We start from the raw sequence: 27553 nt of genomic DNA on the forward strand, positions 1-27553 counted from the left end.
TATAAACATTGGGGTGCATGTGCCCCTTCAAAACAGCATACCTGTAGTGCTGATGCATAGGGGCACTTGTACCCCAATGTTTATAGCAGCACTTTCAACAATAGCCAAAATATGGAAAGAGCCTAAATGTCCATCAACTGATGAATGGATAAAGAAATTATGGTTTATATACACAATGGAACACTACGTGGCAATGAGAAAGAATGAAATATGACCTTTTGTAGCAATGTGGATGGAACTGGAGAGTGTTATGCCAAGTGAAATAAGTCATACAGAGAAAGACAGATACCATATGTTTTCACTCTTATGTGGATCCTGAGAAACTTAACAGAAGATCGTGGGGGAGGGGAAGGAAAAAAAAGGGGGAGGGAGCCAAACCATAAGAGACTCTTAAAAACTGAGAACAATCTGAGGGTTGATGGGGGGTGAGAGGGAGGGAAGGTTGGGTGATGGGTATTGAGGAGGGCACCTGTTGGGATGAGCACTGGGTGTTGTATGGAAACCAATTTGACAATAAATTTCATATTAAAACAGCATACCTGTATCCCTTGGATAAATACCTAATAGTGCAATTGCTGGGTTGTAGGGTAGTTCTATTTTTAATTTTTTGAGGAAGTTTCATACTGTTTTCCAGAGTGGCTGCACTAGTTTGCATTCCCACTAGCAGCGCAAAAGAGATCCTTTCTCCGCATCCTCGCCAACATCTGTTATTGCCTGAGTTGTTAATGTTAGCCATTCTGACGAGTGTGAGGTAGTATCTCCTTGTGGTTTTGATTTGCATTTCCCTGATGAGGAGTGATGTTGAGCATTTTTTCGTGTGTCAGTTGGCCATCTGGATGTCTTCTTTGGAGATGTGTCTATTCATGTCTTTTGCCCATTTCTTCACTGGATTATTTGTTTTTTGGGTGTTGAGTTTCAGAAGTTCTTTATAGATTTTGGATACTAACCCTTTATCTGATATGTCATTTGCAAACATCTTCTCCCATTCCATCAATTGCCTTTGAGTTTTGCTGATTGTTTCCTTTGCTGTGCAGAAGCTTTTTGTTTTGATGAGGTCCCAATAGTTCATTTTTGCATTTGTTTTCCTTGCCTCCGGAGATGTGTTGAGTAAGAAGTTACTGCAGCCGAGGTCAAAGAGGTTTTTGCCTGCTTTCTCCTCGAGGATTTTGATGGCTTCCTGTCTTACGTTTAGGTCTTTCATCCATGTTGAGTTTATTTTTGTGTGTGGTGTAAAAAAGTGGTCCCGGTTCATTTTTCTGCATGTTGCTGTCTGGTTTTCCCAGCACCACTTGCTGAAGAGACTGTCTTTATTCCATTGCTTGTCAAAGACTAGTTGGCTATATGTTTGTGGGTCCACTTCTGGGTTCTTTATTCTGTTCCATTGATCTGAGTGTCTGTTTTTGTGCCAGTACCATATTTTCTTGATTACAGTTTTGTAATACAGCTTGAAGTCCAGGATTGTGAGGTCTCCATCTTTGTTTTTCTTTTTCAAGATTGCTTTGGCTATTCGGGATCTTTTCTGGTTCCATACAAATTTTAGGATTGTTTGTTCTAGCTCTGTGGAGAATGCTGGTGCTATTTTGATAGATATTGCATTGGATATGTAGGTTGCTTTGGGTAATGACATCTTAACACCATTCTTCCTATCTAGGAGCATGGAATATTTTTCCTTTTGTGTGTGTGTGTCTTCTTCAGTTTCTTTCATAACCTTTCTATAGTTTTCAGTATATAGATTTTTCACCTCTTTGGTTAGATTTATTCCTGGGTATTTTATGGGTTTTGGTGCAGTTGTAAATGGGCTTGTTTCCTTGATTTCTCTTTCTGTTGCTTCATTGTTGTGTACAGAAATGTAACTGATTCCTGTGCATTGATTTTATATCCTGTGACCTTGCTGAATTCATGGATCAGTTCTAGCAGTTTTTTGGTGGAATCTTTTCGGTGTTCCATATAGAGTATCATGTCATCTGGAAAGAGTGAAAGTTCGACCTCCTCCTGGCCAATTTGGATGCCTTTTATTTCTTTATGTTGTCTGATTGCTGAGGCTAAGACTTCCAATACTACGTTGAATAATAGTGGTGAGGGTGGACATCCCTGTCTTGTTCCTGACCTTAGGGGGAAAGCTCTCAGTTTTTCCCCACTGAAGATGGTAGTTAACATTGGGTCTTTCGTATATGGCTTTTATGATCTCGAGGTATGCTCCTTCTATCCCTACTTTCTTGAGGGTTTTTATCAAGAAAGGATGCTGTGTTTTGTCAAATGCTTCCTCTGCATGTATTGAAAAGATCATGTGGTTCTTTTCCTTTCTTTTATTGATGTGATGTATCACATTGATTGTTTTGCAGATATTGAACCAGCCCTGCATCCCGGGTATAAATCCCACTTGGTCATAGTGAATAATATTTTTAATGTATTGTTGGATCCTGTTGGCTTGTATCTTGTTGGGGACTTTTGCATCTATGTTCATCAGAGAAATTGGTCTATACTTCTGTTTTTTAATGGGGTCTTTGTCTGGTTTTGGAATCAAGGTATTGCTGGCTTCATAGAAAGAGTTTTCCTTCCGTTTCTATTTTTTGGAACAGCTTTAAGAGAATAGGTGTTAACTTCTTCAAATGTTTAGTAGAATTCCCCTGGAAAGTCATCTGGCCCTGGACTCTTGTTTTTTGGGAGAATTTTGATTACTAATCTGATTTCTTTACTGGTTGTGGGTCTGTTCAAATTTTCTATTTCTTCCTGTTTCAGTTTTGGTAGTGTATATGCTTCTAGGAATTTGTCCGTTTCTTCCAGATTGCACGTTTTATTGGCATATAATTGCTTATAATATTCTCTTATTATTGTTTATATTCTGTGTTGGTTGTGATCTCTCCTCTTTCATTCTTGATTTTATTTATTTGGGTCCTTTTTCTTTTTGATCAAACTGGCTAGGGGTTTGTCAATTTTGTTAATTCTTTCAAAGAACCAGCTTCATTGATCTGTTTTAGTGTTTTGTTTTTTTGTTTGTTTGACTTCCTCCCTAGCTCCATGCTTTGAATCTGGTAGAGTTTTATCCATTTTTTCTTAAGTCCGATATCGTCCTCTTTTTTTTCATTTTGTGGGCATGTATCTTTCAGTAATTCTTTTATAAATGATTTTTGGCTGGTAAATTTGCTGAGCCTTTGCAAAATGTCCTTACTTCACCATGCTTAATGCTTAAATGCTAATTTAACTTGGCCTAGAAAGTTAGGTTCAAAATCATTTTCCATTAGGATGTTGAAGACATTGTTTCATTGCTTACTAATGTCCATCGTTGCTGATAAAAAGTCTGCTGCCATGAGTATTGCTCCTTTATCTTTACCAGAGGTTTTTTAGAATTTTCTGTTTGTTCTTTAAATTCTGAGGGATTTTTTTCCTGTTATTCTTTGACCACTTCATCCTCTTCAATCTCTCTTTCTCTCCTGTTACTTCTGCAAGGTGCTGCAATCTCTGCATCCATCACTATATTGCTGATGGCTTCTTCCACACTTCTCATGACTTTGTGAGTTTGTGATTCATCATGGGACAGTTCCTTACCTTGGTTTGTATCGTACACTTTAGCTTCATCTAACTTGCTACTCAGATCACTAATTTCTTTGAAAGTCAAATTTTCAGGGCACCTGGGTGCTCAGTTGGTTAAGTGGCTGACTTGATTTCAGTTCAGGTCATGATCTCATGGTACATGGGTTCAAGCCCCACGTTGGGCTCTGCGCTGACATCATGGAGCCTGCTTAGGATTCTCACTTTCTCCCTCTTTCTGCCCCTTCCTTGCCCATGTTCTTTCTATCAAAAATAAACAAACATTTTTTTTTAAAGTCAAATTTTCAATATCCTCAACTACTTTAGAGTTTGCTCTTTCTATTTTCTTTATCTTATTTTTCGTGTGGCTAAATCTTTGTTGCCACTCCTTTTTGGTACTGGAGTTCTTTGGATTTTTCATTTCAGATATGTACTTTTTATTCCTAAAATTTCCTTTAGGTCATTTTTAAAAAAATTTTTTTAACGTTTATTTATTTTTGAGACAGAGAGCATGAATGGGGGAGGGTCAGAGAGAGGGAGACACAGAATCCGAAACAGGCTCCAGGCTCTGAGCTGTCAGCACAGAGCCCTACGCGGGGCTCGAACTCACAGACGGTGAGATCGTGACCTGAGCTGAAACCGGTGCTCAACCGACTGAGCCACCCAGGCGCCCCCCTTTAGGTCATTTTTAAGAGATTCCCTTATCTCTTTAACCAGCAAGGCAGATTTTCCATCAAGCCTTTAAATTTCATATTTATTGATATGTCTTTGCATTTTTAATTAATTTTTTATTTTTTGCATGCATGAGTACTTTATTCATTTTTTAATTTTAATTTACATCCAAATTAGCATATAGTGCAACAATGATTTCGAGTATATTCCTTAATGCCCCTTACCCATTTAGCCCATCCCCCCTCCCACAACCCCTCCAGTAACCCTCTGTTTCTTCTCCATATTTAAGAGTCTCTTCTGTTTTGTCCTCCTCCCTGTTTTTATTATTTTTGCTTCCCTTCCTTATGTTCATCTGTTTTGTGTCTTAAAGTTCTCATATGAGTGAAGTCATATGATTGTTTTTCTCTGACTAATTTCACTTAACATAATATCCTTCAGTTCCATCCACGTAGTTGCAAATGGCAAGATTTTATTCTTTTTGATTGCTGACTAATACTCCATTGTGTGTGTGTGTGTGTGTGTGTGTGTGTGTGTGTGTGTGTGTGTGTGTGTGTGTATAAAATCACATCTTCTTTATCCATTCATCCATTGATGGACATTTGGGCTCTTTCCATACTTTGGCTATTGTTGATAGTGCTCCTATAAACATTGGGGTGCATGTGTCCCTTCGAAACAGCACACCTGTATCCCTTGGATAAATACCTGGTAGTGCAATTGCTGGGTCCTAGGGTAGTTCTAGTTTTAGTTTTTGGAGGAACCTCCATACTGTTTTCCAGAGTGGCTGCACCAGCTTGCATTCCCAATTAATTTTTTAAATGTTTTATTTATTTTTGAGAGAGATAGTTTGTGGGTGGGAGGGGGGCAGAGAGAGAGAGAGAGAGGGAGACAAAGAATCCGAAGCAGGCTTCAGGCTCTGAGCTGTCAGCACAGAGCCCAATGCGGGACTCAAACTCATGAACTTCGAGATTGTGACCTGAGCCAAAGTCAGACACCTAACCAACAGAGCCACCAGGCGCTCCTTCATGTCTTTACATTTTAAATCTAATACCTAAACCATCTCCTGGTCATTTTCATCAACTGAATTCTTTCCCTATAGGTGACATTTTCCTATTTCTTTGCAAATCTAGAAATTTATGACAGTACATAAGACATCGTGGCTATGTTGTCAAAACTGGATAGTTTTATTTTCCTGAAGAGTAATTTTTGTTTTTGCAGACTTGCTAGACCTTCCCAAACTCAGGAAATTAAAAAAAATATATATCATCCAGGGAGGATCATTCACCTGGGAGGAAGTACTCTGCAGAGTAGGATTTGGTCTTCTGTACAGCTGTGTCTTAGTGCCTGGAGAAGGAATCCCGCCTGAGGATGCACACATGGACCAAAGGCTTTGTAGTGTATCTTGAAATCTGGGATCATGATGCCTCAAGCTTTGTTGTTCTTTTTCTTTAAAAAAATTTTTTTTTTCAACGTTTATTTATTTTTGGGACAGAGAGAGACAGAGCATGAATGGGGGAGGGGCAGAGAGAGAGGGAGACACAGAATTGGAAACAGGCTCCAGGCTCCGAGCCATCAGCCCAGAGCCCGACGCGGGGCTCGAACTCCCGGACCGCGAGATCGTGACCTGGCTGAAGTCGGACGCTTAACCGACTGCGCCACCCAGGCGCCCCATGTTGTTCTTTTTCAAAACTGGTTTGGTTATTCAGGGATGTCTGTGGTTCCTTACAAATTTTAGGATTATTCTTGTTCTGTGAAAAATGTTGTTGGTATTTTGGTGGAGATTGCTTTGAATCTATTGATTTGCTTTGGGTAGTATTGACCTTTAGTTAATATAGTATTGACAATATTTGTTCTTCCAATCCACGGGCATGGTGTGTCTTTCCATTTGTGTCATCTTCAATTTCTTTCTCAATGCTTTATAGTTTTCAGGAGTACAGGTCTTTCACCTCCTTGATTTATTTCTAGGTATTTTATTCTTTTTGGAGTGATTATAAATGGGATTGTTTTCTTTTTCTTTTTTTTAAATTTTAAAATTAAAAAAAATTCTCTAATACTTTGTTATTAGGGCACAGACACGCAATGGATTTCTGTATGTTAATATTGTATCCTAAAAACTTACTGAATTCATGTATCAGTTAAACTAGTTTTTTGGTGAAGTCTTTAAGGTTTTCTATGTGCAGTATCATGTCATCTGCAAATTAGTGACAGTGTAACTTTTTCCTTACCAGTTTGGATGCCTTTTATTTCTTGTATGATTGCTGTAGCTAGGACTTCTAGTACTATGTTGAGTAAGTAATAAGAGTATACATCCTTGTCTTGTTCTTGATCATAAAGGAAAAGCTCACAGTTTTTCACCATTGAGTATGATATTAGCTGTGGGTTTTTCGTACATGGCCTTTATTATGTTGAGGTGTATTCCCTCTAAACCTACTTTGTTGAGTGTTTTCTTCATCAATGGATGTTGTATTTTGTCATACTTTTTTCTGAATTTATTGAGACGATCATGTGGTTTTTATCCTCTTGTTAATGTGATGTATCCCACTGATTTGAGAATATTGAGCCATCCTTGAATCCCTGGAATAAATCCTACTTGATGGTGCTGAAGGATTTTTTTATTGTTCTGTTGAATGTAATTTGCTAATATTTTGCTGAGGGGGATTTTTGCATCTCTGTTGATCAGAGATATTGGCTTGTAGTTTTTCATAGTGTCTTTTTTTTAGTGTTTATTTTTGAGAGAGAGTATGAGTGGAGGTGGGGCAGAGACAGAGGGAGACACAGAATCTGAATTAGGCTCCAGGTTCTGAGCTGTGAGTACAGAGCCCAATGTGGGGCTTGATCTTGTGAACTGAGAAATCATGACCTGAGCTGAAGTTGGATACTTAATTGACTAAGCCACCTAGGCACCCCTACATGGTGTCTGTCTTTGTTGTTGATATCAGCATAGTGCTGGCCTCATGGAATGAATTTGGAAGTTTTCCTTCCTCTTCTATTTTTTAGAATAGTTTGAGAAGAATAGGTATTTCTCTAAATGTTTGGTAGAATTCACCTGTGAATCCATCTGGTCCTAGAATTTTGTTTGTTGGGAATTTTTTGTTTCTGTTTTTTTTTTTTTAATTCAATGTCATTACCAGTAATTGGTCTGTTGGTCTGTTCAATTTTTTTCTGTCTCTGATTCAGATTTATAAGATTACAGGTTTCTAGGAATTTATCCATTTCTTTTAAGTTGTCTAATTTGTTGGCATATAATTTTTCATAATGTTATAATCCTTTGTATTTCTCTGGTGTCCATTTAAAAATTTTTTTTTGGTTTTTAGCCTTTTAAAAAAAATTTTTAACTTTACATCCAAATTAGCATATAGTGCAACAATGATTTCTGGAGTAGGTTCCTTAATTCCCCTTACCCATTTAGCCAATCCCCCCCCTCACAACCCCTCCAGTAACCCTCTGTTTCTTCTCCATATTTGAGTCTCTTCTGTTTTGCCCCCCTCCCTGTTTTTATATTATTTTTGTTTCCCTTCCCTTAAATTCATCTGTTCTGTCTCTTAAAGTCCTCATATGAGTGAAGTCATATGATATTTGTCTTTCTCGAATTTTGCTTAGCATAATATCCTCTAGTTCTATCCACGTAGTTGCAAATGGCAAGATTTCATTCTTTTTGAATGCTGAGTAATACTCCATTATGTATGGGTGGTGTGTGTATGTATAGACATGTATATACATACACACACACACTCACCACATCTTCTTTATCCATTCATCGATGGACATTTGGGCTCTTTCCATACTTTGGCTATTGTTGATAGTGCTGCTATAAACATTGGGGTGCATGTGCCCCTAAATTTTTTTTAAAGTAGGCTCCATGTGCAATGTAGGGCTTGAACTCACAACCTTAAGATCAAGAGTCATATGCTTTACAGGCTGAGCCAGCCAGGCATCCTAGTGGTTTTAGTTCTTATTTATTCCTTCTCATTTTTGATTTTGAGTTCTTTTTTTTTTTCTTTAAAGTTTATTTATTTTGAGGGCGAGAGAGAGTACAAGCAGGGGCGGGGGGCAGAGAGAGAGGGAGAGATAGAATCCCAATGTGGGGCTTGAACTCACAAACCAAGAAATCGTGACCTGAGCTGAAATCAAGTGTCAGATGCTCAATGGACTGAGCTACCCAGGTGTCCCAGAGGCCTCTTTTTTTTTTGTTTTTGTTTTTGTTTTTAATGAATCTGGCAATAGGCTTATAAATCTTGTTTATCTTTTCAAAGAACTAGCTCTTCATTTTATGTATCTTTTATTTTTTAGTCTTTCATATTTCTGCTCTGATCTTTCCTTTTACTGTCTTTGGGTTTCATTCTTTTTCTAGCTCTTTTAGAGTGTAAGCTTAGATTGTTTGAGATTTTTCTTGTTTCTTTAGGTAGGCCTGTATTGCTATAAATTTCCCTCTTAGAGTTACTTTTGCTGCATCCCAAAGATTTTGGATCATTTTGTTTTCATTTTCATTTGTCTCCATGCTTTTTTAAATTTCTCCTTTGATTTCTTGGTCAACCCAGTCATTGTTTAGTAGCTTATGTTTAGCTTCCCTGCATTCGTTTCTTCTTTGTCTTGTTTTTGTGATTGGTTTCAAGTTTCATACTGTTGTGGTCAAAAAGATGCTTGATATGATTTCAGTCTTTTTAAATTTTATTTTGAGAGAGCGTGCACACACATGAGCGAGTGGGGGAGGGGCAGAGAGAGAGGGAGAGAGAGAATGCCCAAGTAGGCTTCCTGCTCAGTGTGGAGTCAATGTGGGGCTCGATCTCACAACTGCAAGATCATGACCTGAGCTGCTATTTAGAGTTGGACGCTTAACCTACTGAGCCACCCAGGTGCCCTGATTTCAGTCTTCTTAAAATGTATTGAGATTTGTTTTGTGGCCTAACATAAGATCTATTCTGGAGAATGTTCTATGTGTACTTGAAAAGGATGTGTATTCTTCTTTTTTTGGATGGAACGTTCTGTGTGTATAGGTTATGTTCAACTGGTCTAATGTTTTATTCAGAATCACTGTTTCCTTGTTTTCTGCTGGGTGATCTGTTGATGGAATTGGGGTATTAAAGCCCTCTACTATTATATTACTGTCAGTTTTTCCCTTTATGACAATTGCTTTATGTATTTAGGTGTTCCTGTGTTGGGTGCATAGCTCTTTATAAATGTTACATCCTTTTGTTGGATTGATCCCTTTATCGTGATCTAGTGCCCTTCTTTGTTTCTTGCTACAGTGTTTGTTTTACAGTATTTTGTGTAAGTATTGACACTCCAGCTTTTTTTTTTTTTGGCCTTATTTTGTATGTTAAATGTTTTTCCACCCCTTTATTTTCAGTGTATGTGTGTTTAGGTCTGAAGTGAGTCTCTTGTAGGCAGCATATAGATGTTGTGTGTGTGTGTGTGTGTGTGTGTGTGTGTGTGTGTGTGTGTGTGTGTGTGTTATTGATTCAGTCACCCAGTGTCTTTTTTTCTTTTTTTAATGTTTATTTATTTTTAAGACCGAGAGAGAGACAGAGCACTAGCAGGGGAATGTCAGAGAAAGAGAGAAGCACAGAATCTGAAGCAGGATCCAGGCTCCGAGCTGTCAGTGCAGAGACTGATGCAGGGCCCAAACTCACGAACTGTGTGATCATGACCTGAGTTGAAGTCGGGACGCTTTACTGATTGAACCACCCAGGCGCCCCCTCTTTTTTTCTTTAAGTAAACTCTGCACCCGGCATGGGAGTTGAACTCACAACCTTGAGATCAAGCATTACATGCTCTACCAACTAAGCCAGCCAGGCCTCCTTACCCTCTGTCTTTTGATTGGAGGATTTAGTCCATCAAGAGCATTTTTCATTAGAATATTTTAAAAATGCTATGCTTCCAGTGCTGTTAAACAGAACATTTATTGACTGCTTCCACTGAGTTTGAGATTCTCTGTTTTGCATAGGTGGACAGGGTGGTCAAGGGTCTGCTTTTTGGTCTTTAGCTCTATCTTCCCTACTTTCACCACTGACACCATCCCTGCCCTGCCAGTCATTGCTGACTCAGTTGTGTAGAGCAGAGAAAACCCACAACACTGACCTTTGTGAAATGTAGAGTGTACCATAGTCTGAGTGCCTGTCTTGCAGAATAAAATGCAGGGCCTGTTGGGATACCTACAAAAAAATGCAGATGCTGTTTCCACTTGTCTCTCAAGGAGAATGAGATGATCAGAGGTCTGTGCTCTAAGTAAGTGGAGAAATATTCCTGTAAATTATTCATAGCTTCGTGGATACTTGATGGGTATCTAAGCACCTACTAGGTCTCAGTGACTGGTGCTGGTGTTCAGAGTAGTCCTCATCCACATGAGTGGGGCTCGGCAGTGCCTCGACAGTGTCATTTGTGGTAAATTACAGGAGAGTCAACTAACCTCCATAGATGAGAGGAGACAATTGTTGTAAGCATTTGAAAATGTGCTAGCTTCCTACCTTCTCTCTGTTGGAAATGTAACTGTTACAGATATGCAACAAATGTGTCTATTAGCAACCTGTGATGTGGAACTGTTTGGGATGACTGGGTTAAAATATGGAAACTTCCAGTTAAAATTGTGATGCTCTGAATTGAATGCTTTATTCAGTGTATCTGCATCTAGGTTACCTAGATTATGTATCCTCTTTAAACATGCTGACATTCACTTCCTCTTTTCAAGTGATTAAATTATTTTTTGATTTAGGGTCTTATTTTATTCTTCTCAATACCTGGCAAAGAATAACCCTAATAGTAGCAACCTCTTATTGAATTATATTCTAATTCAGAACTACTAATTCAGTGGGAATGTATCCTTACTCTCCTAGAAGAAATGAACAGTAGGGAGAGGATCCCAGAGATCACACTTGTGATTGCTTAAGAGAAGAGTTCAGTTTTCAGAACTCCTTGAAAATGTCTTTTTATCTGCCAGTAATTACTTGGGGTTATTTGAGACAGGACCTCTCCTATCTTTGCTTTGCACAGTTCAGTTGGGGTAACTATGTGTAATGTCAGATTATGAAGTTGCATTCCTTAAATATCTAATGCAAGACTTCAGTTTTTTTTTTTAATTTTTTTTTCAACGTTTATTTATTTTTGGGACAGAGAGAGACAGAGCATGAACGGGCGAGAGGCAGAGAGGGAGGGAGACACAGAATCGGAAACAGGCTCCAGGCTCTGAGCCATCAGCCCAGAGCCTGACGCGGGGCTCGAACTCACAGACCGTGAGATCGTGACCTGGCTGAAGTCGGACGCTTAACCGACTGCGCCACCCAGGGGCCCCAAGACTTCAGTTTTGATGAAGCTTTAAAAACTTCATCCGATGGTTATGTTTCCTGACACAAGCAGGGAATGTCTGAGCTACGGTGGCCTCTTGGGCCCAGAAAGATGGAAGTCTTGTGGCGTTTCACAAATGCTGACCCAGTCCGGGGTCTGGGATATCACAGGGTGGTTATAGTTCGTTATTTCCCTTATGTTCAGAATTTTTATTGAAGTCCTCTAACGCAGTTTTGATCTTGCTGTTTTCTAAAGTCTTACAGTATAAAAGTGCAAAAATATGTGATTTGTACTAAGCAGAGTCAAAGTTTAGCTCTTTAGTGATTGGCCAGACTCTTGTCATCTTTACCTATTGCTTCTTCCTCTGTTTTTCGGATAATCATCAGTACGGCTGGGCATTAGGCAAAGGGGAGTGATTAGCTCCTGCGAGACTTTCTTTCCCCTCCTTTTATATGGTTGCATGTACACAGAGACTAAGTGCTATTTATTAACCACTTGTGCAGCAGCCGTTATGTTAAGTCTTTCCTTCCATTTTTATTTAATCCTCGTGCTGATTGAGGAACCAGGGTTCAGAACTGGTATTGCTTGTCTGGGATGTCACAGCAGAGCCAGGCCTCAAGCCCAGGTCCCTCTGACCCCACTGCTGACACCTGAGAACACACTCCACTCTTTTGCATCCTCTGGTTTTGACTGTTGAACACACATCAGTCTCCTACCGAGGGTGAGCTCTTTGAGGGCTGTAGCTGGGTGCCGGGCACATTGGGAACCCTGTGTTGTTTATTGGACTGGGCTCGAAGGTTTGGGGGAGGAAGAAGTCGAATGAACACAAGTGTAAGTAAGCCCTGGGGTAGGCTGCTCCCCTCTCGTTTCTGTGGGTATTTGAGGCTGCACTCTAACACACGTAGACTCGTGCTGGAGATTTCTGTCCTGGTTGTAGGGGGCACGGCATGTGTACTGACCGGGCAGCCCTTTGACACCGTGAAAGTGAAGATGCAGACGTTCCCCGACCTGTACAGGGGCCTCACCGACTGCTGCCTGAAAACCTACTCCCAAGTGGGCTTCCGCGGCTTCTACAAGGGGACCAGCCCGGCGCTGATTGCCAACATCGCCGAGAACTCTGTCCTCTTCATGTGCTACGGCTTCTGCCAACAGGTGGTGCGGAAAGTGGTTGGATTGGAAAAGCAGGCCAAGCTAAGGTGAGTCGTGGGCACTAATACCTGCTCAGTTTGTTTCAAAAGACAACATTGTTGGGGGCGCCCGGTGGCTCAGTCGGTTGAGCGTCCGACTTCAGCTCAGGTCATGATCTCACGGTTCGTGGGTTCAAGCCCTGCATCGGGCTCTGTGCTGACAGCTCAGAGCCTGGAGCCTGCTTCGGATTCTGTGTCTCCCTCTCTCTCTGCCCCTCCCCTGCTAATGCTCTGTCTTTCTCTTTCTCACTGTCTTAAAAATAAAATAAATATTAAAAAAAAAATTTAAAAGACAACGTTGTTGTATAGTCAAGATTTTTGTGATACCTTATGGGAAGGATGTTTCCTTTTTTAAAATAACCCACTTTCTCTCTGGTTATGGAGGAATACATTGTCATCCTATAAAACTTGCAAACCACGAATTCTGCAGGACGAGGATTGCCTGTAATGTACCATGGAGAAGGAGACACCCTTACGTATTGGTGTCCTTCACGAAGATGCTTTTCAGATGCTGCAGGTGGTACTACTTCTCTTGTGGGCACAGGTGCTGAACCAGAGCCACAGATGCAGCCTGGGAGCCACGTTTGGGATTCCACTTCATCGGCAAAATGCGGAGGATTGGAAGAAGCTGCCTGAGCCAGTCTGAGAGACCCTTGGAATTTTAGGAAGAGTCGGCAGCATCTCAGAAGATGGAGATGAACCTGTTTGGCCATGTCTGCCCCAAACGTCAGACTCTGCCATGTGCTTGGCCATCCCTTGGATATTTACGTACACAGCAACTAGGAAGAACTCGGGAAACACTGGGATGTGTAGCCATCCCTTTTCTGAACGTTGAATTTTTTAAAATCACTTAAATGTATCAGCTGGATGGTTCTTACGGGTTGTGTTGGTAGGAATTGGAAACCCTATTGCAACTCGGGTCCCACTTGACTAAAAGTAGGTCCCTTTTGTCCAGAAGTTCCCTGGAGGTGCCTAGTGGTCTTTAAGACGTGCCCTTTTGCAGGCGGGAATTTTGTCTTGATGGATGGAACTTGTTTTTTAAGGGGACTGGATGAAATCACCCAGGGAGATAGCTTCTGTAGGGGGCTGCGCACTGATTCTAGGACCTTCCAGCACAGAGGGGTCAGAAAAAAGAGATGAAGTAAAGAAATACGCAAGAAACAAACGAGGAGAAGGTGGGATCTCATGATAGACCAATGGGAAGAACACTGTAGTGAGTGTCGCCCTCCCTGCTCAAGAGGGGAGACTTTCTACATGAGGAGACCTGGGGTTTAGGTCCCCTGCAGCATCCCCAGAGGAGAACGCCTTGCAGAGAAGACAGCAGCCACATGAGGTCCCGGAGGAAGTCCTGCAACAAAGAAGCCGGCCTATTTCACTTGGCCTAACCCAGCACCCTCCTCTTTTTTTGGTCTTGGCGTGGGAAAGGGCTGCTTTTTCCTCATTCAGAACAGTGTGTAGTTATTGCCTGTTGGGAAGACGCTACCTTAGATGCTACCTTCGAGTTGACAGAGCTGTGACTCCCACGGCTATCGTGGTTTTTTGGTTCGTTTTTGTTTTTCTTGTGTTTTTTGTTTTTGTTTTTAGCCCTCACTGATGTCCTGCGAGAGCAGCAAAGCCGGTGGATGGTGTTAATTGTGTTACAGATGGGGAGAATTTCATGCAGATCCTGACAGGCTTAGGATCATATTATCTGAGCTCCTAACAGAGAGCAGGACTCAAACCCATGCCTTCTGGGCCCCCATCTGGTGTTCTTTCCCTAAGACCAGAGTCGGGGCTCTGGACCGTGGGTAGGGGTCAGGTCTAGAGAAAAGATAAGTCAGCAGAAGCAGTGAAAGGAAGGCACTGCTTGGAAGAAACTACTGTGAATTTCAGCAAATTCGTCAATATTTGTCCGTCCATGGTTTAAATTCCACCCTGAGTCAAGTTCTCCTTTGACCTTTGGCTGCATGGGGTCTAAACACAGCAGGCGTGTCCAGGTACTTGTTTGTTGAAGGGGTGACAAACAGCGGATTCTTACAAAACCCCATCTAGGCCTACTGAAGCTTCAGTTCCAGTTCTGAACGCCTTTACGGCAGGTGCAGCCTTGGGCCGGCCTACCTTATTTAGTGCCCTGGAAGATGAGAGTATTTATCAGAGAGCCAAAGTCTATTGCACACCTGATTTGCCTTGTTGTTGCGCTGGAACAGCATGCTCGGTATTCCTTCGGGTGGCTGAGCCATTATTGTGTCTTAGATTGATAGATGTCCCCATTTATTGATGCCACCTCTGTTCCGGCAAACTTGGCAACTCTGGTTAATGACCCTAATTGACTGTCACCTGTCGCAAGTTGACAGAGAGTCCCCGAGGGAGACCAGGTATGGATCTGCAGGCTGGCTGAAAGACCGCAGAAACCCCCTGAAGCTTTGGCGTTGACAACCAGCTAAGCAGGAGTGAAAGGCAGGGAAGGAACAGTGTGAGTGGTGTTGGGCACTTTCCACACACTAGAAGCTGAGAGCAAGGATAGTCGTGTGTCTGGCTCTCACCAGGTGATGGGCTGATATTTAATTCTCTGAAATAAAAAGCAAGTCTCTACTCAAAGCAGCGTCTTGCTCCTGGAAGAAGCCTCCCTCCAGGCCAGCTATTCTGAGACCTGGGTGTGCAGCCGACCGGCTGGACCCGGGGCACCCTCCTTCTGTCTGCCCGCAGCACCGAGGCCAGGTCACCTGGGGATAGGAGAGGGGGCTGAGATTGGAGGAAGCCCTTGATTTTATACTAACGTCTGACGTCAGTTTATGTAACTGTTGGACATAACTTGAGGATGAGTGAACATGTTAGGTCTATTAGGCTCTTGCTCATGGTTTGGAGGAAAATTGTTGGGATCTCTACCCAGGGCAGTCACCTGGGGGGCTTACCCCCCGGGGGGGGTGTCATCCCAGTTGTCCAGTGACAGTGGTATGCTGGCATTTAATGGGGGAGTGTCAGGGAGCCCACTGTCCTGCTGTGAGCCTCTTGCTGCTTCCTTGCCCAACCCCATGTGCCAGCTGAGCTCCTGTGGCAGAACACTGCCCAGGTTGGAAAGGGTCTTATTTTCTGGCCCCCATGAACACTCACAGATTTCTCAGGCTTTCCCCCATATTTTTGGACTCATCGGACCTTAATTTCACAGCCCTGCTGGTGACTGTGGCCAGTGGTACCAAACCCTTTTGAGGTGAGGTGAATACTTCCGGTTTCTGTGCGTTCCTCCATTTAGATTTCCGACTTAGCCTTTTTGCCTCCAACTGTCGAGCTTGCTGACTGGCACTGGCTTCACCCCCTCCTTCAGTACTATTGCAGCCTCCTGGTGCCCTCTGTTGCTGAGGTCAGGAGGTCAGCGGAACTGGGAAGACACTTTGCGATGAGCAGCTTTATGGTTAAAAATTCATCCCGGGCTTTCATCTGGGCAGTTACGTTACATATCTGGTTGCTCCAGGTTGGATTTTTGGGCATGTGGGGATAGCCTTGGAACCTAGTTTTATAAAGCTTAGTGGCAGATACTCTGAAGTATTAATAATGGGTGCCTTTGGGGTGGTGGTGGGAGTATGGGTGATTTTTTCCTCTCTCCTCCCCCCCACCCCCTCTTCTCTTCCTCCCCCCCCTTCCTCCCCTTTTGATTTTGTTTTATATGTCATTGTGTCTTCTGGATGCTGTAACAAAATACCATCAATTGGGTGGTTTTTTTTTTTATACATAATTTATCGTCAAATTGGTTTCCATACAACACCCAGTGCTCATCCCAATAGGTGCCTTCCTCAATGCCCATCATCCACTTTTCCCTCTCCTCTACCCCCCATAAACCCTCAGTTTGTTCTCAGTATTTAAGAGTCTCTTATGGTTTGCCTCCTTCCCTCTAACTTTCCCCGCCCCCCCATATCCTCCCCCCTGGTCTTCTGTTAAGTTTCTCAGGATCCACATATGAGTGAAAACATGGTTATCTTTTTCTGCCTGACTTATTTCACTTAGCATTACACTCTCCAGTTCCATTCATGTTGCTGCAAATGGCCAGATTTCATTCTTTCTCGTTGTCAAGTAGTATTCCATTATGTGTATAAACCACATCTTCTTTATCCATTCATCAGTTGATGGACATTTAGGCTCTTTCCATAATTTGGCTATTGTTGAAAGTGCTGCTATAAACATTGGGGTACAAGTGCCCCTGTGTGTCAGCACTCCTATATCCCTTCGGTAAATTCCTAGCAGTGCTATTGCTGGGTCATAGGGTAGATCTAATTTTAATTTTTTGAGGAACCTCCACACTGTTTTCCAGAGTGGCTGCAAACTGGCTGGTTTAAACAAACCTTTGTTTCTCACAGTTCTGGAGACTGGAAAGCCCAAGGTCATAGTGCTGGTTGATTTGGTGTCTGGTAAGGGTCCACTTCCTGGTTTGTAGAGGGACACCTTCTTGCTGTGTCCTCAGTGGGTGGAGAGAGAGCTAGGTGGTCTCTTATAAGGACACTGATTCCATCCTGGGGGTTCTACCCTTGCGATTTCCTCTCCGTCTGATTACCTTCCAAAGTCCCTCCTGAAATACCAGCATAGTTGGGATTAAGGCTTCAGCATAGAAATTTGGGGGTGGGGGATACATTCGGTGCATAGCACTATGACTGATGAAAGGAGCATGGGTTTTGCAGTCAGGCAGACCTGCGTTTGAATCCTAGTATTGCTACTTGGTAGTAGCATGCGTTCTACGTATTCTGTGTGTTGTGTTGCCACATGACAGTTGGGGCGTTGCTGTCAGCCTCCCAGGGTTGTGAGACCCTTAGATGAAACACCACGTGCAGGTTCCCAAGTGTTCCTCTCTTTGATGGTGGCTGTCCCTCACTGCCCGAGTGCTCTGCATGGCGAACGCTGAATGAATGAATAACGGCTCGTCTCCTTCCAGTGATCTGCAGAACGCGGCCGCTGGTTCCTTCGCCTCTGCCTTTGCTGCTCTCGTGCTCTGCCCCACTGAACTCGTGAAGTGCCGACTACAGACCATGCATGAAATGGAGTCGTCGGGAAAGATAGCCAGAAGCCATAAGTAAGCACTGCTTGGGCACAAGTGTTGGGTCTCTGTTGCCTTGCTGCGGTATTTGTATATTTTATATTGTACTCAAACTAAGTGAGAGAAATGGATTTATCTGCTCCAAAATACTGTTTTCAGAACTCTTTCCCCTGCCAGAGGATAACTTTCTGGACGGACTGCCTGTGATGGCTGCACCCACCCCCGCCCCCACATCAGAGCATTGTAGGCAGATATTTAATAGCTGGGAAGTAAGCCAGGAGCTAATACTGAGTGTTGAGTGCGTGAGGCATGATCCCCAGCTGTGTAGGAGGCACATAGCAGACAGCTTTGGAACGTGTCTGAGAGCTGAGCCTTCATAAGTATCAGTTTGGGCTCGGAGATGAATATTTGATGGCCATTCCCAGGTCTCACATGGGTGATCACCCCACATGCCAGGGTAACTTCCTTACTTCCCTCCCTGATCCTTCACATGTACCCAAAGAGGACCCATGTTCTAAAAAAACTCCTCAGAGCCCTTGTGAGCTACTCTGTGACCATCAACCCACTCTCCTCCTCAGTCTTTTTTTTTCTAATAAATATTGCCTCATTTTTTCATTTACTTATTTGAGAGAGAGAGAGAGAGAGAGAGAGAGAGAGAGAGAGAGAGAGAGAGAGAGAGAATATCCCAAGCAGGATCCACACTCAGCACTGAGCCCAACACGGGGCTCAATCCCATGACCTGAGCCAAAATCAAGAGTCTGACACTCAACCAACTGAGCTACCCAGGTGCCCTTCCCCCTCAGTCTTTTAATGAGACCATATATTCATTTATTGAACATAGTATTCTTATACATCTATTAGGCCACATTAGTTAATCATGTTTAAGTCTTCTTTATCTTTTTTCTATAAGCAAATTCTTCCAAAAATTTTTAAAATTTAAATTTTAGTTAACATACAGTGCAGTATTGGTTTCAGGAGTGGAATTAGGTGATTCATCACTGACCTATGATGCCCAGTGCTCATCCCAAGTGCCCTCCTTAATGCCCATCACCCATTTAGCCCATCCCCCCACCCATCTCCCTCTGTCAACCCGTAGGTTGTTCTCTGTCATTGTCTCTTGTTTGTTTCCCTCCCTTCTCTTCCCCTGCCCTTCCCACATGTTCATCTGTGTTGTTTCTTAAATTCCACATATGAGTGAAATAATATAGTATTTGTCTTTCTCTGGCTTATTTTGCTTAGCATAATACCTTCTAGCTCCATCCACATCATTGCAAATGGCAATGTGTATATATTTACACACACGCTACATCTTTATCCATCAGTCAGTGGACACTTGGGCTCTCTCCATAGTTTGGCTATTGTTCATTATGCTGTTATAAACATTGGGGTACATGTACCCTTGGAATCTTTTTATCCTTTTCCCCTTCAGTCTTTAAAATAGATTCTAGTTACCTCATGAGAGTGTGTCATATACAGTATGATTTATTTGGATTCTCAAGCAATTTATTGTCTTTGTTAATCTCAACACTTGTTTATTTATCTTAACATCTGGCTGACCAAAGTTCTCGTCAGTGTGGTTTACTCAAAGTCTGTAAATCTGCTGGGAAAAAAACAGATAAATCAGCCATTTACAGAGTTAGTCTCCTCCTAGTGAGGATGGTGTTTGTATAACAGAGCTCTATATCCTGTACCCTTGAGATTCATTACAGCCAGTTTGAATCTAGTCCTAGCTTAGGGGTCCAAAAATGTAAGTCTTTAAAACTTTTTATTGAACTATAATACATATGCAGAAATCATAAGTGTGGGGTTCTATAGTCCTAAAACAAACATAGTTGAAACCAGGGCCCAGATCAAGAGGTAGAACATTAACAACACCCAGAAAGTTGCTCTCATGCCCCTTAGTAGTTTAAGGTACTTTTAAGAAAGTAAATATTGGGGCCAAAGACTTAGGAAACTGGATACCTTGCACAAAAGTAAATATCGGTTGACTGTATTTTAGGTGTGGCAGTGCCCACGCAGGGGTATAGTAGCTTAGGGTTAAAACTTGGATTCAAAGGCACTGAGTTGAATTACTTTGTTACATTCCCATTGTAGAATGGGAGCTGAGTTGCAGGAAGGACCTGGCCAGTAGGTGATGCCTGAGGAAGCCTTCTGAAAGGCCTTTTATTACCTTCGGTTTGATCCTCCACTGGTCCAAGCCAGGGTCACCTGCTGAGCTAAGTGAGAAGCGAGGGGTTCTCTACACTGCACTGAGCAGGTGTTTCTGGTACTGTTTTTCTGATGGGTAAAGCCTGCCATGGTGCCCACCGTCAGGAAGAGGGGTCTAGCAGAAAGTGTCCTGCATCCCGGCTGCTACAAGGCTCTGAGCAGCTTGAAATAAAAATTATTACATACCTACTTCTTGAAAAACTAAATTCTTGGTGCTTCTTGCCCTACAGGAATTTTTTTGAGAGAGAGGGCACAAGCAGGGAGGGGCAGAGGGAGGAGACAGAGGATCCAAAGCGGGCTCTCTGAGGACAGCAGAGAGCTTGATGTGGGGCTCAGACTCACCAACCGTGAGATCATGACCTGAGGCAAAGTCAGACTGAGCCACCCAGGTGCCCCACCCTCCAGGTATTTCTAAGAATTTCCTTTGTCTTGCCTTCAAGTAACATTTACTCCGTTGTTCATTTCCCAGTACTAGCACAGAGGAAAACAAACCTGAAGCACCTGAACCAAGTGCCTCAGTACACATCAGTTCAAAACAAAGGTTGGGGAGGGTAGGACTGGTGGGAGGTAGGGGCCTGGGCAAATACAACACCATTTTATTTTTGCTGAGTTTGTACAGCTCCTTATTGTAATTTCACTCATTTGCTGTTGGAAAAAGATGGGTATTGGCTCTCTTACATCTTTGATAACGACCTCTAGAATGTATGAATGCACTTTTTATTTTCAAATGAAGAACTAAGGAATTTGTTTATTGAGGGCCAGAGGATACAAGCCATAAAAAAAAAAAAAAAAAAAAAAGCTTATCTGGCTTTCACAAACCTCTCTTTCTCTGCTTGCCAAACGGGGTTGGATTTTATTTGCACATCTTCGGAGGGTCCTTCACACGGGGCGGGGGTGGGGGGAGCTGTGGGGCAGATTCCTGAAGAGCCCCTCCAGAGAGGGGTCCTTGGGTGGGAGGGCTGGGAGTGATGCCCGGTGCTGTCTGCGTCTTTCCCTTCTGCTTCGTGTGTGCTACAAAAGTCATTGCATGTGATGTGAGCCCAGCAGTTAGCCAAAAGGAACTCTGTGAGCTCCCTTTGCCACGTCCGTTCTGGTCCGGGTCCATCGCTTGTTTTGTCCACGGCCGGAGCACCTGATTTTCCAAAACTCCAGGGAACTCCTTTTCCATGTGTACTCTCAGGCCCTCCTTTGCTGAGTAGGCTCGATCCCCAGCCCACTTGGGATGTGTGAACACCATGCTTCCGTGTGAGACGGGGTTCTGGTGCAGTCTGTTGAAATCTTGGTGGGGGGTGTGGTGGGCACACCCAGCTTTGTACAAATGCACTTTAATGAAATGTCTTTGTCATCGGATAGTTTATGAGAACACTGGTCCTAAAATAACTGCGCTTCTCGGAGATTTCCTCTCAGTAGAAGCCGTCTGTTCTCAGAATCCGGGTCCCTTGGTTTCTAGAATCAGCCGCTGCCTGCCCTAAGCGCGGCTCACTGTCTCCTCACAGCACAGTCTGGTCCGTGGTGAAGAGCGTCCTCAGGAAGGACGGCCCCTTGGGCTTCTACCACGGCCTCTCCAGCACTTTACTCCGCGAGGTGCCAGGCTATTTCTTCTTCTTCGGCGGCTACGAACTGAGCAGGTCGTTTTTTGCATCAGGAAGATCGAAGGATGAACTAGGTAGGTGTGCCCACGTTGACCCAGTCGGCTGGGATGGGCTGTGCCCCAGAGTGGCGTGGTGGCCAGGTGTGCTGTGGGAGTCTGTCTGGCGTTTCTGGAGGCCGGCAGGGAACTTGGCACCTTCCTGTCGGTGTGGTAATGTCCCCGGGATGGGGATGAAGCCGTGCATCCCAAACTTCTTTACTGGAATAACATGTGTTAGGGGAGAATATCAAAATTACCTTCCCTGTGGGAAATCTCCAATAAATGGGTGAATGGCCCATAAAGGATTTTGCAGTAAGCTTAAAACTTGGTAATAAATCTCAAGAGTGTTTCCAGAGCGCTGAAAAGTGTAGTCCTTTCTAGATAATCCTATTGAGCTGCTTGACTCATGTCATGACTCATGACAAACCATGGCCACGTTTGGCTCCCATGAACGATTCCTTTTTTTTCTCAAACACCTCCCTTCAGTGTTTCGGACTCACTCTGGGGTTCGGCAGCTCCCAGGCTTAACCGTTGTGCTTAATAAGACAATTTGGGTTTTCATGGTAAAGGAAGAATCAGGGCCGTGAGGCATTAAAATATCGAAACACTTGAGAGTGAGAGAGGTGAAGAGATTGTGCCTGTGTCTCAGTGGCCACCGTTCTCATTCCTCCCGGCGGGGCGTGCTGCTTCTGTGTGGGCCGGCCCTCTGGAAGACAGGCCACAGTGATCAGCACGGACCTGGCACGATGAGGGGCCGACCCCGAGTGCCGCAAGGGACCTTGTGCCCGCAGAGCTTTGGCCGCTCCTTCTGAGGACTGTGCTCTGCGCATTAGCAATTTTATTTGCACCTGCCTGCAGCCGCTGCTACCCTGACCTCTGGAAATGCTGTCTTGAGGCAAAACGCTGTTTGCTGATTTCCTCGCCTAGGCCCTGTCCCTTTGATGTTAAGCGGTGGAGTTGGTGGAATCTGCCTCTGGCTGGCCGTGTACCCAGTGGATTGCGTCAAATCCAGAATCCAAGTCCTTTCCATGTCTGGAAAACAGGCCGGATTTGTCGGAACCTTGATAAGCATCGTGAAAAATGAAGGTGAGTCCGCTCGTTTTAGAAACAGAGTAGGTGTGTCCAGTGTGGTCGTTTCTCCGCCAACCTTCCCGAGGTCGATCAGGGAGTGTGGTTGCGCTCTCCCCCTGCCGCCTCTCTCCAGCCCTGGTGCTGTTTTCACACCCTTTCTTTAGACCCCTTTCATCCTCAGCCATGTTTGAAGTTGTTATTCTTCACTTCTGGGCCAGGAGTCTTTGTTCTGAGTCACCTGGGGGGAATTTTTAAAATACGGTCTGTGTCCAAGGGGATGAATGTTTTGAGGCCGCACCATTTGTTTTACATAATACAGATGGGATCAGAAAAGACCTCTGACAGAGACACTGAGGGATTTAAAGGAACGCGCAACAAATTCTTAATGCTAAGTCCTCCTGAAGGCAATTTGCTATTCATTTTGAGAGTTATACAGGAATATAAAGACTCTCCAGGTGGTGTTTGTATAAAGCCAGTTTCATGCCACTAGTGAGTCAAGACCTGTTCTTCTGGCATCCACTATACAACTTGGGATGTGAACTTCTCTGTCTTGATTAAAAAAATTTTTTTTTTAATGTTTATTTTTGACAGAGCACATGCAGGGGAGGGGCAGAGAGAGTGGGAGACACAGAATCTGAAGCGGGCTCTGAGCTGTCAGCACAGAGCCCGATGTGGGGCTCGAACTCACGAACCATGAGTTCATGACCCGAGCTGAAGTCAGACGATTAACAGACTGAGCCACCCAGGTGGCCCTTGATTTTTTTTTTAATGTTTATTTTTGGGGGTGGGGGCAGGGGAGGAGGGAGAGAGAATGAGAACATGAGTGGGGGAGGGCCAGAGAGAGAGAGAATCCCAAGCAGGCTCTAAACTGTCAGCTCAGAGTCAGACGCAGGGCTCAGTTCCACAAATGATGGGATCATGACCTCAGCCAAAACTGAGTTGGACGCTTAACCGACTGAGCCACCCAGGTGCCCTTGTCTTGATTTTGAGCGAGAGCACAGTTACGGTGTGTGGCAACAGTTTGGTTCATGTCCCAAAGCTGCAGAACACTTGATAGTTTCACAGAGTCCTCCCACCTCCCTTACCCACCTGGATCTGCATAGGCAGCTTGGGCAGTGCCAGCAGTCGACACGGGACTCGGACTTAAGCGCCCGTGCTCTTCGCCCGATGCCTTATGGTCCCTGCCCCCCCGGGGGCCCTGGGCTGCCAGGTGAGGCCTCCACTCTGCCTGATCCATTTCCTGGGGATGAACCAGGCATGAGATTAGTGTGTGTTACCTGAGCATCTGCCAGCTTTGCTGGGAGGCCTGACGCTTGTCCTTGTTTCCATTAGTCCGTTTCATTCCTGTTAGTCCAGGGAAACCTGGAAGGAAGTTCTTCCATCACCTACTGGTTTGTAGCGTATTGTCTGGATTTGTAGGTACACAGCCCTGTGCTCTGCAGTTTCACGTGATGTCTCAGACTTGGGTCGCTTTTTGTCTTCTAGGAATAACGGCCTTATATTCTGGACTGAAACCTACTATGATTCGAGCATTCCCTGCCAATGGGGCGCTATTTTTGGCCTACGAGTACAGCAGGAAGTTGATGATGAGCCAGTTTGAAGCATACTGAAGTGTCCTGGTGAACCTAGATCCAAGTATCGGCGTTTGAGGACGACAGTTCATCTCAGGGTTTCGTGGAGTACAAGACCAATGTAGAATTACTTTGGTTTCATAAGAATTTTATTTTTTGGTCTTCCCTTATCCTACCCTAAATCTTAAACTTTATGGAAGAGCCTCTATTTTATATCCTATAATTTTTGCCTGTAATCAAATAGAAAAGTTGCTGCTCTTGTCCTCGGTGGGGCATTTAGGGTGAGCCGCTGGCCCCTATGTCCAATCTGAAAGGCTAAATATAGTTCTGTCAGGGCTTTTGCATAAACCTGTATGTGTCCATGCAGTTTGGATGGTTGCATGTTGTTAAAAAAGCAAGGCTGGTTCCATGTTTAGTCTCAGATCTCACCAGAAAAACCCAGAGGTAACCATGTTCATGAAACGGCTATAAACGCATACTTGACTCATTGTAGATGTAGGGTCTCTTTTAAAATCTGCTTAGCACATGCACTACACTAAGCAGCTAAAATTTTAAAAAGTTTTCCTGTGGTGCTTGAAAACTAAAATATCAATCTAGAACTGGTAGAGGAGAGCACACTTGCATACTGGCGTGGCTTCCGTGTTACTGATACAAATTTAGAGTAAGCATCTTGGAATTTCCCAAGATGTTCTATTAAAATAGTGCCATTCATTTTCTAGATGGGGCCACATTCTAGGTGGGATCTAGGCCTAGAGCGGCGTAGCCTTACCTGTGCCGACTTCCCTTCTCCCCTCCCAAAGAACTTCCCCTCTGCTGGGCTTTAGGTTGAGGAAGGGGCTGAGGGGAGGGGACTGTGCTGCTTTGCTTTGTGAAGACCAATGACTGACAGCAGCCCTTAGCTTCTGTCTCTGGGTCCTGGCCTGGGTAGGATTCCAGAGTATTCCTTTGGACCACCTATGGGCTGTTGATCCACTTTTGAACACTCACTCATTGCCTCACCGATCAGAAACCCTTCCAGGGAGCAGAGTGCCAAAGCCAAGAGAAGCCCTTTTCCCTGGCTGGTGACTGAGTGATGGTGCTCGTGGGCAGAGTCCTCTCTCCGATGGAACTGGACACAACATAGTGCGTGTCCTCCACAGTGAGTGATGTCGGGGCTGGCCCTTTCTGAAGTTTATCTTGGGATCCGTAACTGCTTGCCATGTTTCTTACGGAGTTGGAGCCTTTTACATTTGGTACCAGCGGTCAGTGGATCCTCATGATGATTATATATAGGGGGTGACTTTATAAAGCAAGGAAACAAGCCGAGTAATTAAGTTCTGCCATATGTATGCACTAACAACAACCACAGAAGCTCAGGTCACCTGGTCTAAGAGGATCCTTCTTGTCACCACTTAGGCCAGCCCCATCATTCCGTGCTGCTCCAAGACCAGCAAGGACTCTCTCGGTAACAAGTGTTTTTAAGCAGGCTGACCTGTGTCTGTCCCGTGTGCTTCTGTCCTTGTTGGCACGATGAAAGCCTTGCGTGAAACCTCCGGTTTCCTTAAGCTTTGTGTTCTGCAAAGCTTCTGACATGCCCAAAGCAGGAGGGTCAGGGAAGTGACATGCTCACCCATGGGGGCTGCTGTGGACATTTGGGGAGGGGTGCTCAGTGTTGTGCCTGATGGACTCTGGAGCAATGGCTGGTCAGCCACCTGCGTTTTCTTTGAAAGAAAGTCCTTTTTCTACCTTTTCTCTCCATACCTTAAGTGGTCAGTAGCTACTGAGTGGTGCTTCATCTGAACAGGCCTGGACCGAAGCAAAATAGAAAACGGGGCTGGCTTCCAGCAGGAAGTGAGCTACCTGAGAATCCGTGAGCCCATCTGAGTTAGGCCTGTTGGCAGGGGACCTTCTCATACGTTGTCCTTTTAAGATTCAACTAAACATCTGCAATAGTAGCAGTCCGAGGCAAGGAAGAGAGTAAGGAATGAAACCTAAATCAGGGGAATTTTTTTTTCCATTCTATTTGCTTAATTCATGGTTCAGTATTTGAATACAATTTGTACCATTTCAGATCTGTACTCCAAAAATAGTAAGTTGAAGTTGTGTGTTTAAAGCAATTCTGGTGTTCTATCATTAAATTATTTACCTAAAATTTGAGTACATGAGTTGTTTTAAGTATTTTACATGCTAAGAACCAACTGTCAGGACTGCTTAAGAGTATAGTAAGGTTTCAAGGTGGTGGCTTCATTGCAATGAGCATTTTTTTTTTTTTTTTTTGGTCAGCATCATTCCTGATGTAAAATAATTTCACTGTAAGTAAATTGACAAAAATGTGTTCTTTATTACACTGCAGTTGTGAAACTTGGCCCGCTAGCATTAATCTCCCTCTGCCAGGTGGTACCTGTGATGTTTCTGATGGGGCAGGATGCTGTTCTATTTCTAAAAAATAGTGAAACTTGCTATTCAGTTTTGGATAATTCTATTCAGGGTAGTAAATTCTATTTAAGAAAACTGGTATCGTTCTGATGTATTATGATGTAAGTTTTTCGAGTTGTTCAAAGGAAGTATTTACATTGGGTTCTAAGGTGGAAACCTCCCATAAAATCTCTTTATAGGAGCAAAAGCACGACAGTGTGGCACCTCATAAGGGCCAGGAATCTTGATGCACCTTAGAGGGTTAGAGAAGAGAAACCCCGGCTATGATACTTCAAAAAACAAGAGACTTAATGGGGGTTTCCTTCCGTCCTTCTTGCCAGTATTGAGAAGGGCTAGACCTTACTGCTCCTCACTGAGCCAGCTCGGTATTTTCCCACTGACCTAAGCCTGCCACCTGATCTGCCCGCTGTAGCTCACTGCTGCATGGGTTTTAAAGGATACAGTACAGAGGCATCTGAGTGGCTCAGCTGGTTAAGCATCTGACTTCAGCTCAGGTCATAACCTGGCCATTTGTGAGTTTGAGCCCTGTGCTGACATCTCAGAGCCCGGAGCCTGCTTCAGATTCTGTCTCCTTTCTCTGCCCCTCCCCCCTTGCACTGTCTCGCTCTCTCTCTCAAAATTAAACATTAAAAAAATTTAAAGGAAACAGTACCAGCTGTTCTGCTGCAACACATTCCTGTCACAAATTACAGGAAGTAATGTAGTCCTAACACGTTGAGAACTTGAAAGACTTTTCCTCCAAAAGGAGCCTTCAGGTAGGTTGCTGCACTGGCAGCTGGGACCCCTTGTGGGCTGACTGGAGGGAAAAAGTGAACCTTTCATGCCATGTTCATAAATAAGGACAGTCAAGGTACAATGACGGGGAAGGTACTTGGAATAAAATAGTAAGAGAAAACGATTCCCTGGGGACACAGGACTAACCGATACTTGCAATGCAAAGATGACCTTCCTTCACAGAGTTCCCTAAACTTAAGTGAACTTGGCTGTGAGCAGGGTT

General features: G+C 43.8%; 1 protein-coding gene across 6 annotated transcripts in view; it reads left to right on the top strand.

Moving 5' to 3' along the window:
* SLC25A15 (solute carrier family 25 member 15) overlaps positions 1-26277 on the top strand; it is a 62329-nt gene extending 36052 nt beyond the window's left edge. For all 6 annotated transcript variants that reach the window (XM_045052431.1, XM_045052430.1, XM_045052427.1 and 3 more), the window contains 5 exons: positions 12413-12671; positions 17560-17697; positions 21366-21535; positions 22427-22585; positions 24056-26277. In XM_045052431.1, the coding sequence (XP_044908366.1) occupies positions 12413-12671; positions 17560-17697; positions 21366-21535; positions 22427-22585; positions 24056-24180 (851 nt within the window). In that variant the 3' untranslated portion in view covers positions 24181-26277. The remainder of the gene's footprint in view (positions 1-12412; positions 12672-17559; positions 17698-21365; positions 21536-22426; positions 22586-24055) is intronic.
* The last annotated feature ends 1276 nt before the right edge of the window (positions 26278-27553 follow it).

This window comes from Felis catus, chromosome A1 (genome assembly GCF_018350175.1).
Source record: "Felis catus isolate Fca126 chromosome A1, F.catus_Fca126_mat1.0, whole genome shotgun sequence".
NCBI lineage: Eukaryota > Metazoa > Chordata > Mammalia > Carnivora > Felidae > Felis > Felis catus.